Genomic DNA, 10110 nt, shown 5'->3' on the forward strand with positions numbered 1-10110 from the left:
CTTTGAACGTCATCTTCCTTTCTGTAGTTTCAGCCCAAGTTTCTTCTCGACGGGAGAGGTGGGAACGGGCTGTGTGACCGCCGCCCCTCCCAGGAGAGGCCGTGGCCGCGACCGGCCCCGACGAGGCTGGACGGCGGGGGCAGGCAGGTCCTCGTCCCTTCCCTCTCCTTGCCGGCAGCGGCTTCTCGTCTCGGTCGGCCCCCAGCGGCCGCGCACCCGCGTTCTCCTTCGGGCCCCGCTTCCCGCAGGGGCCGACAGGCGCCGCCGAGCGCCCGCGCGGCACAGCTCACCCGAGGTCTCGCGCCGTGGCGCCACCGGGCGGCGGGAGAGCCCGCCTTCCGCGTAGGCAGCCCGGAGGCGGCGGGGCGGGGCCAACGGAGCAGGCGGGGCCGCTGGGGGCGGAGCCCAAAGGGCGGGACCAATGGGGCCGGCGGGGCGAGGCCGGCGGGGCGGGGCCAGAGGGAGGACCGCGGGGCCCCGCCCCGGCCTCTGTCTCCGCCGCTCCGCCCGCCGCCGGCTGACAAGAGCCGGGAGCCGCCGCCGCAGCCGCCTCACAGGAGCCGGGCCGGAAGCGAGAGCCGGAGCGGGGCCCGCCAGCCGCCGCCATGGGGAACCGCGTCGCGCGAGAGGATTTCGAGTGGGTCTACACTGACCAGCCCCACGCCAGCCGGCGCCAGGAGATCCTGGGTGAGGCCCGGCCCGCGCCCCGTTATGTGCGCGCGGCCTCCCGCCGCCGGGGCGCGCTCTGAGCTCGGCCTGCGCTCCCCGGCGCCCGTGGCCCGTTAAGGGCCCGGAGGGAGGGGTCCCTGCGGGGGAGGGGGTTCCGATGTGGAGCGGCCCCGGCGGCGGGGGACTGGGAGGGAGGGGTCCCGGCGGTCGGCGCGGGGAGGCCCGGCTGCGGCCCCGGTGGCGGCACGGGCGTGGAGCGGCCCCGGCGGGCGGTTGGGCGGCTCGGAGACCCTCCCCCCACGGCCCCCGGGGCGCTGCCGCGGGCGTGCGCGGAGCAGGGCGTAGTCCGGGGCGGGGGCGCGGGGAGGACGGACGCTCGGAGGAGCGCCGGCTGGTCCCCGCCGCAGACTCGGGGCCCTTCCCCGCCGGCGAGCTAGGCCCCGCTCGGCCCTGCGGGCGGAGGGCGCGCGCAGCGGATGGAGGCTTCTCGCGGTCTGCAGGGCCCCCCTCCCCGGAGGCCCCAGATACTGGGCCCGGGCAGCGTGCTGCGTGGGCCACAGACGTGCCCCGGGGTAGGGCCTCGCAGTAACGAGGTGGCTGTTACCCCATGTTAAAGATGAGGAGTAGGTAAAGGGCGAGTGAGCCGTTCCAGGGGGAGTTCTGATCGCGGTCATGTTGCCTCCAAGGCAGGTGCTTTTAACTTCTTGGAAAAAATCAGAAAGCTGATGGGTGCTGAGTGGAATAGGGGTAGTACTTAACTGGTTTTTATTTTTTGTCTCAGCACCAATTGGCCCAGTGAAAAGGGAGAGCAAGCTTTTTTTTTTTTGCTGGGGTGTCTAAAGTTAGAAGTTTCACGCTTGTTTGCAAATAGGAGTTAGTAGGTCCACTTAAAATGCATTAAAAAAAAAATCGAATCAGTAAAGTGGTAGCTTGAACCTATACAGTTGCGTGCTATCTTTTTTTTTTTTTTTAAGTGTATTTATTATGAAAGAGAGAGCGAGCACGAGTGGGGGAGGGGCAGAGAGGGAAGAAGAGACTCCCAAGTAGGATCCAGGCTGTCCAGGCAGAGCCCCACTGGGGACTGGACTTGGGACTCCAGCCTAACGAACTGAGATCATGACCTGAGCGGAAACCAAGAGTCTGGTGCTTAGCCGACTGAGCCACCGGGTGCCCTTGGATGTGTGCTTTTTAATTTTTAATTAAATTTTTAATTTTTAATTAAAGCAAATATGATGCAAATCACTTAGACGAAGAGATAGCATAATGGTACTTTTTACTTATGACTTATCAACGTGCTACACAAGAATAAGCTGGTATCCACCTTGTAAAAACCCAACGCCTCAATACTGGAAGTTAGCCATCTATTTAATATTCAGAAAATCAAGGAAGTGGAAAGGTGCTTATTGATGCTTATCTCGGCCATGAGCCTTTTCCCACATACTTAACATCACTGAACCATTTCACTTGGAGAGTGACAAATGCCGTTGATAAATGTCTCCGTGAAAATATAATCTTCAGCGTAGGTGCAAATACTGCTCAATGTCCCATTTCAGGAGCGGAGATGGGAAAAACCTCAGGAAAGGTAACACTTAAACGACAAGACGTGTGTGTGAAAGTGTTGTGTTTTGGGGGCAGAAAAGCAGTGCCTGTGTTCATCAGTCTCTCTCACTCGTCAGCTCTGGGCAACCCCTAATCTACTTTCTGTCCCTCCAGATGTACCTATTCTGGACATTTCTTAAAAGCGAATTCATACAGTCCTTGGTCTCTTGTGGCTGGCCTCTTGCCCTTAGCCTAACGCTCATCCATATTGTAGCATGTCAGCATTTTATTCCTTTTAGCGGCCAAGTAGTACTCCATTGTACGGGTGGATGGTCCACATTTCGCTTGTGCGTTCGCCAGCTGGTAGACTGTGGGGCTGTTTTCACCTTTTTTTTTTTTTTTTTAACGTTTATTTATTTTTGAGACAGAGAGAGACAGAGTATGAACGGGGGAGGGTCAGAGAGAGGGAGACACAGAATCCCAAGCAGGCTCCAGGCTCTGAGCGGTCAGCACAGAGCCCGACGCGGGGCTTGAACTCACGGACCGTGAGATCATGACCTGAGCCGAAGTCGGCCGCTTAACCGACTGAGCCACCCAGGCGCCCCTGTTTTCACCTTTTGACACCGATGAATAATGCTGCGGTGAACACTCGCAAGTTATCAGATGGATGTGTTTTCACTCCTCTTGGGTAGCTAGCCAGGAGTGGAATTGCCGGGTCATTGGTAGCTCTGTGTGTAGCATTTCGAGGGAAGGGCCAGACCCTTCCGAACCAGCTGTACTATTTGACACGGTCCCCAGCAACGCGCGTGGGTTCCAGTTTCTTCACATCCTTGCCATTGCCTGACTTTCGACATAGCCCTTCTAGCATGTGTGAAATGGTAGCTCATTTTGGCTTCATAGTGACTAATAATGTTGAGCACCTTTTGTGTGCTTATTGGCCGTTTGTATATCTGCTTTGGGGAAAACTCTGTTCGGACTCTCTGCCCATTTTAAATTGGGTAACGAATGGTAAGAGCTTTAAGAGTTCATCCTGTACTCTAGGTTCAAGTCACTTATGAGATAGGTGATTTGCAAACATTTCCTCCCATTCTGTGGGTTCACTTTCTTGATGGTATCCTTTGCAACACCAACGTTTTTGGACGCTAGTGCAATTTATCAGTTTTTTACTTTTGTTGCTTATGTTTTTGGTTATAGTATCTAAGCCAGCTACGGTTATGAAGATTTCCTTCTGTGTCCTTGTAAGAATTTTATAGTTTTCCTACATTGAGGTCTGTGATCTGTTTTGAGGTAATTTATGTGTATGGTGTGAGGAAGGGGTCCAACCCCATCCTTTTGCATGTGGATAATCAGCTGTTGCAGCGCCATTTGTTGAGAAGGCTCTTTCCCTGTTTACTCATATTGGTACCATCGTGGCACAGACTTTACAGACTAAAATAAGCTTTTCAAGAATTTGGTACAGAATCACTTGGGACAACTTGATTTGTCCTAGAGAACAATGCATAGGAGTTTCGTCATTTTATTTTTTATTTTAAATGTTCGGTTAGAGAGCGTGAGCAGGGGAGGGGCAGGAAGAGAGGGAGAATTCCAAGCAGGCTCTGCCCTGTCAGCGCAGAGCAGGGACATGGGACTGGGGACGTGGGGTGGGGTGGGGTGTTGTCAGGAGATCATGACCTGAGCTGAAATCAAGAGTCAGAGGCCTAAATGACTGAGCCCCCCACATGCCCCTCCTGATTTTAGAATACCTATAAAATGCGTATCGCCTTCTATGCTGTGGCAGATGTGTCCATTGAATCCTTGTATAAGGTGAAAATACCGGAGCTCTGTCTAAACAGAAATACATATTTTAGTACCAGTGAGTTACTGCTTATCCACCAATTAACTGAACAGTTGTTCTCCTGTGGTGGAAATTGCTCCCCAAATGCTCCTATTTTAACGAGTGACTGAACAACTTTTCATTCATATGAGGAAAATTGGTTTTAAACTAATTCACGTCTAGGCCTGTAGGGTTACTTTTTTTGGTCTCTTGCCTACAACCCGATTAACATTTGATGAAATGAACTAAATCAACAAAGACCAGAGGGAGTGGGGAGAGAGAAGTGGGAGTTACTCACCGGGGGTTAGCGCCACCCCCATGTCCCATATATAAAACTGGATGAAATTGCTTCCTGCCTTGTAGCTTAAGCTTTGGTTGAGTTCGTCATGTCACATGTAGGGAAAAGAGGGTGAAGCTGCACTCTTCCCTTCCGTATCTTTTCCAAAATATTCTGAATGACCCGTCTCCAGAGAAAGGGCCTTTGGGGCGCCTGGGGGGCTCCGTCGGTTAAGCGTCCCGACTTCGGCTCAGGTCACAATCTCATGGTTCGTGGGTTCGGGCCCCGCGTCGGGCTCTGTGCTGACGGCTCAGAGCCTGGAGCCTGCTTCGGATTCTGTGTCTCCCTCCCTCTCTCTCTGCGCCTCCCCCGCTCATGCTCCATCTCTCTCTCTCTCTCTCTCTCTCTCTCTCTCTCTCTCAAAAATAAATATTAAGAAAAAAAAGTAAAAGGTCCTTTGTCCTTATGCCGTCCTGGGTCAAACCTAGTCAGCAGCACATAAAACCAAAGGTTCACCATGCCTGGGCTTCCCTCCACAGGCAGGCCGTGAGACCAGAGAAGAGTCAGCATTTGCCCTTGGGGGACACGTGCTGAGATGCAGAGTTTTTGCTATTGGCCTTTTTCCTCCTGCTTGCATATTTGCGCATGTGCTCAACAGAGAGAATAAGACCCCAACAAATTAGCAGTTATAACACAGAAATGAGCCCTTAGGAAAGTGGCATTGTAAATCAGCAGAATCCTTTCTGTATTATCCTGATGACTGTAAGAAGCCTACGCTGGCAGAAATATGAGAAATCTAAATGTCTACAAATAGGGAAGTGGGTAGAAGTGAAAACTGGCAACCAGAAGTGATTTAGTCACTGTAAAGGAAATTATGAAATCTCAGTACATACTGTCTGTAATATAGTATTTATATGTGCAAATAGATTGCATATGCATTATATATAAGTATATACATGTATTATCATAAGTATATAATACATTCTGTCAGACACTAGGATAGATTTCTCAGACTATGATCACAACTTTGTAAAACTTATAAATTTTATACACAAAGAATTACTAGGGGTGAAAAGGGAATCGGATACCATGAAATCTTTACTCATGTGTGACTTTCTTTCTGTTAGTATGGAGACTCTAGATTTTGAGGCTAATTTTTACTGCATAAATTCTCAATTTGTGGCGACATGGTACTTAGTACCTTTACTATGAGAACATACCCCTCCCTCCAATAGAGGCCATTTAATGATTTGGAGAAAAAAATTAACTCATGGGTTAATTTAACGGCGTTGGCTTAATTAGAATTACAGAACTATTATGTACTCTACTCAGTTCCTGATTGTTTGTTTTTTCTTCACAGCAAAGTATCCAGAGATAAAGTCCTTGATGAAACCCGATCCCAACTTGATCTGGATTATAGTGCTGATGGTTCTCACTCAGCTGGTTGCGTTTTACTTGGTGAAGGACCTGGATTGGAAGTGGGTCCTGTTCTGGGCGTACGCCTTCGGCAGCTGCATTAACCATTCCATGACCCTGGCTATCCATGAGGTCTCCCACAATAGCGCCTTCGGCAACAACCGAGCTCTGTGGAATCGTTGGTTCGGAATATTTGCTAATCTTCCCATTGGTGTTCCATACTCCGTTTCCTTTAAGAGGTATCACATGGACCATCATCGCTACCTTGGGGGTGATGGCATCGATGTGGACATTCCCACCGATTTTGAAGGCTGGTTTTTCTGTACCACTTTCAGAAAGTTCGTGTGGGTTATCCTTCAGCCTCTCTTTTATGCTTTTCGACCTCTGTTCATCAACCCTAAACCGATTTCTTACCTGGAAGTGATTAATACTGTGATCCAGATCACTTTCGACATTATAGTTTACTACGTTTTTGGAATTAGATCTTTAGTCTACATGTTGGCAGCATCCTTGCTCGGTCTAGGTTTGCATCCGATTTCTGGACATTTTATAGCTGAACATTACATGTTCTTAAAGGGACATGAAACTTACTCGTATTATGGGCCTTTGAATCTACTCACCTTCAACGTGGGTTACCACAACGAACACCATGACTTCCCCAACGTTCCCGGGAAAAACCTCCCACTGGTAAGTAAAGGATTTGAAACATTCTAACTTCTGATGATCATATGACCAAAATCAGTTGTAACTTGCCCATTTTATTTATTTATTTATTTATTTATTTATTTATTATTTTTTTATTTTTTTAATGTTTATAAGAAAGAGAGAATGAGCAGGGGAGGGGCAGAGAGAAAGGGAGACACGGAACCCCAAGCAGGCTCCAGGCTCCGAACTGTCAGCACAGAGCCCAACGCAGGGCTCAAACTCAAACGGTGAGATTGTGACTTGAGGCGAAATCAGACACTTAACTGACTGAGCCACCCAGGTGCCCGTAACTTGCCCGTTTTAAAAGGAATCTAATGTATTTTGTCCACCTGAGTTGCTCATCAAAGCAGACAACAAGTAGAGATCCCGAGTCCGCCCCCCCCCCCCAGTGTTACAGGATTTACTCTCCGAATCCCTAAGTCTGGGGGTGGCCCTTGGGGGTTAGGAGCTAAGGGTCTGCCGGCTTGCAAAGTATATCCGAGATCGAGCAGTGCCTATGCAAAGGGAACCGAAGTTGACGTTGCTTTATCACTGTTAGATCGATGGGCTCAGCTAAGATTTATGTGCTGGCTTGTTGGGAAATACACACGTCCTGTGGAATTGGCCTGCACGGTCTGTGAACGATCCATTCCAGAGCTGCAAACGTCCCTCGGGCAGGGACTGTCTGTCTCCCTGCCCGTCAGACTTGTATGTGTTGTTTGTGGAGCACATGAAGGAACACGCTTGGATTTCCCTGTAGGTTTTTAAATGCTGACTGATGACAGACACACATCACATGAACACTAAATGGGGACAAAGCATTGTGGACTGGATTTGTGCTTGAGGAAGGAAAAATCCAGAGAGAGGACTTTGGGTCCGTGGGGAGGCTTTCAACCTATACCGTGTAACAGCTAATACCGTGCGGATACTCACTTTCTTGAGTGTGAACATGGTATCCTGGCTTTGTGGGAGAAGGTCTTTGTTCTTGGGGAATACTGAGGGGGAACGTGAGGGTAGGTTGTCACAGAATGTCTGCAACTTACTCTCAAAAGGCTCGGCAAAGAAAGCAAATTACGTGGTGTGAATCTGCAGAGAGAGAGACTCACGGTTTCCGTTGGGGGGCCTGGGGAAAGGGCATGTGTCTGTTTTACTCTTCTCTCAACTTTTCTCTAAGCTTCACGTTTTTCAAAATAAAATGGAAACCACACAGCTGAAGACAACTTTGAAAGCATCTTAACGTGACACTGGCACAGCTCCTTTGTGTCTTTCTGGCCGAGTACAGGCCCGAAGACAGCGTGTGGCCTGTGTTCACTTCTGCCCGAGGAAGTGGACTTTTTACTTACTTTAAAAAAATTGTTTTAATGTGTATTTATTTTTGAGAGAGAAAGAGAGCGTGAGCAGTGGTGAAACCGAGAGAGAGGGAGACACAGAATCCGAAGCAGGCTCCAGGCTCCGAGCTGTCAGCACAGAGCCCGAGGTGGGGCTCCAACTCAGGAACTGTGAGATCATGACCTGAGCCGAAGTCGGGACGCTTAACCGACTGAGCCACCCAGGCGCCCCTTTACTTACTTTTTAAAGAGGCTATAAAGGTGGTTGCCCTTTGGACAAAGTCATTTTTTCAACATTAACCATACAGTTGATCCTTGAACAACACTGGGGTTGGGGTGCCAACTCCCCGCATGGCTGAAAATCCACATGTGACTTTTGACTCCTCCCAAATGTAACTGCGAATAGCCCTCCTGTTGACCGGAAGCCTTACGGATGACTGTGATGACTGACGTAAACAGTCGGTCAACACATGTTTTGTATGTTACAGTGTTGCGTACTGTGTCCTTGCAGTAAGGTAAGCTGGAGAAAGGAAAATGTTAAGAAAAATCATAAGGAAGAGAAGACACATTTACAGGACTGCACCGTGTATCTGGAAAACACGTCTGTGTGTTAAGTGGACCTGTGCGGTTCACACCGTGTTGTTCGAGGGTCAGCGGTACTTGAACTCATAAGTTTCCTGAATAGCCCCCAGCACACTTGGCTCGGTTCAGGTTCACTTGACGTAAGGCCCAGGGCTCTGTAGTGTCCTCCTGGTTCCCGCTCAGTGCGTGCGGTCTTAGTCCTTAGCTCCTTACACGTGTCCACGTCCTCAGTGCTGTGGTCGCCTTCCCTCTCCTGCCCTTCCTGTCCAGTGCGTATCAGGGAGCATTCTGCTTCCTCCGCGAATAGCTGGTATTTACCAAGTAGTGACAATGCATGTGACTAGCACGTCGTTAACCGGTGTGCATGACGAGGTTTCTTTTGAACACTTTACTGAGCTGTAACTCACGTACACAGCTCACCTATTGAAAATACACAGTTCAGAGCGTGATGGGAAAGACTCCATAATCCTCGAGGGTCAAGTATATTTTGGTGTTGAGATGCAAACTGTCTTGTGGTAGCATTCCCGAAGCCGCTGCCTTTCCCGAAGTGTTGGCTTTCCGGAGGGCGGAAGGTCTGGTGGTTTCTCCGTGTCTGTGTCGGGCATCCGTCTGTCCCGTTCGATCGCGCTCGGTCAGCGCTCACTACCCACGTTGCTGTGTGTTTGCTCTCGTAGGTGAGGAAGATAGCGGCTGAGTACTATGACAGCCTCCCTCACTATACCTCCTGGGTCAAAGTCCTGTACGACTTTGTGATGGATGATACGGTGAGTCCCTACTCGAGAATGAAGAGGCACCAGAAAGGCAAGGCAGCCCTGGAGTAAGTGTCACCGCGGCCGAAGGAAGGTCCTCTGTGAAACTTCACCACAGCTGAAAAGTGGCGTTTCTACATTATTCATCCAGGACCGCGATGCTGAGAAGCCCCTCTTACGGGGTCTGCACGTGACCCCCGCGCCACCAGGAGCTTACCTGGCTGTCAACAGCCGGCCCGCCTGGCCGCCTTCAGCTGCGCTCGCAGAGACGTGTGTGCTGCGTCATCGTGGGGGAAGTTTTCCCTGGTGTCTGAGGTTTTGTAAGCATATCATAAAAAAGCTTTAAAAAAAAGCTCTCTCTAGTATGTTATTTTCACTATAAAGTTGTACTTTGTTAAAACAGCTAATAAACTGAGCTATTAATCACGTAGCATTTGTGACACTTTCATACTTGACTGTCCTCATCTAGTACGGTACTGGGGTGAGTCTACTTCAAAATGTCACCGCCCTCCAAAAAGAACGATCCGGACACCTCTTTCCCTGTAAGCCGAATTTTTAATTCCTCCTATTGTACACGGTACTGGGGTGAGTCTACTTCAAAATGTCACCGCCCTCCAAAAAGAACGATCCGGACACCTCTTTCCCTGTAAGCCGAATTTTTAATTCCTCCTATTGTACACGGAACTTACATCACGCTGCTGAAACTCGTAGCCTGTTCCCAGAGAAGGTGCCGCGTTTAATCACATCCAACATTTCACTTCCTTTTTCAGACGCACAGACTCAAATTAGCAGCTGAGCTGAGGTTTCGTGTCATCTCACTGCAGCGGAAGCGGGCTGCGATCTGGTGGCAGGGAGCGGCTTCCGGCAGCCGGCATCCCGGGTGTCAGGCTCGCAGCCCTGCGTCCCCGGACGGTCACGTGGGTGAATTTAGTGTAATGCGGTACAGTATTTAAAGATAATACGCGGGATCAAAAAGTCAAGGAGGTCTCCAACACAGCCCTCAGGTAGCTGTACCGGGAGATGTGACAACATTCCTCTAACGTCATGACCGCC

General features: G+C 50.1%; 1 protein-coding gene across 1 annotated transcript; it reads left to right on the top strand.

Moving 5' to 3' along the window:
• The first annotated feature begins 488 nt into the window (after positions 1–488).
• Positions 489–9487, top strand: DEGS1 (delta 4-desaturase, sphingolipid 1). Its single transcript, XM_047848150.1, has 3 exons — positions 489–687; positions 5659–6401; positions 8983–9487. The coding sequence occupies exons 1-3, from the start codon at positions 606–608 to the stop codon at positions 9127–9129; spliced, it is 972 nt and encodes a 323-aa protein (XP_047704106.1). The 5' UTR covers positions 489–605; the 3' UTR covers positions 9130–9487.
• The last annotated feature ends 623 nt before the right edge of the window (positions 9488–10110 follow it).

Source organism: Prionailurus viverrinus, unplaced genomic scaffold (genome assembly GCF_022837055.1).
Source record: "Prionailurus viverrinus isolate Anna unplaced genomic scaffold, UM_Priviv_1.0 scaffold_53, whole genome shotgun sequence".
Taxonomy (NCBI): domain Eukaryota; kingdom Metazoa; phylum Chordata; class Mammalia; order Carnivora; family Felidae; genus Prionailurus; species Prionailurus viverrinus.

What these genes read in the sequence shown, in the direction of transcription:
- DEGS1 (XM_047848150.1), top strand. Translation starts at nt 606, where the DNA reads ATGGGGAACCGCGTCGCGCGAGAGGATTTCGAGTGGGTCTACACTGAC. An exon ending in CCGGCGCCAGGAGATCCTGG is followed by an intron (nt 688 to 5,658) that starts GTGAGGCCCGGC and finishes TTTTCTTCACAG; the next exon opens with CAAAGTATCCAGAGATAAAG. An exon ending in CCGGGAAAAACCTCCCACTG is followed by an intron (nt 6,402 to 8,982) that starts GTAAGTAAAGGA and finishes TTGCTCTCGTAG; the next exon opens with GTGAGGAAGATAGCGGCTGA.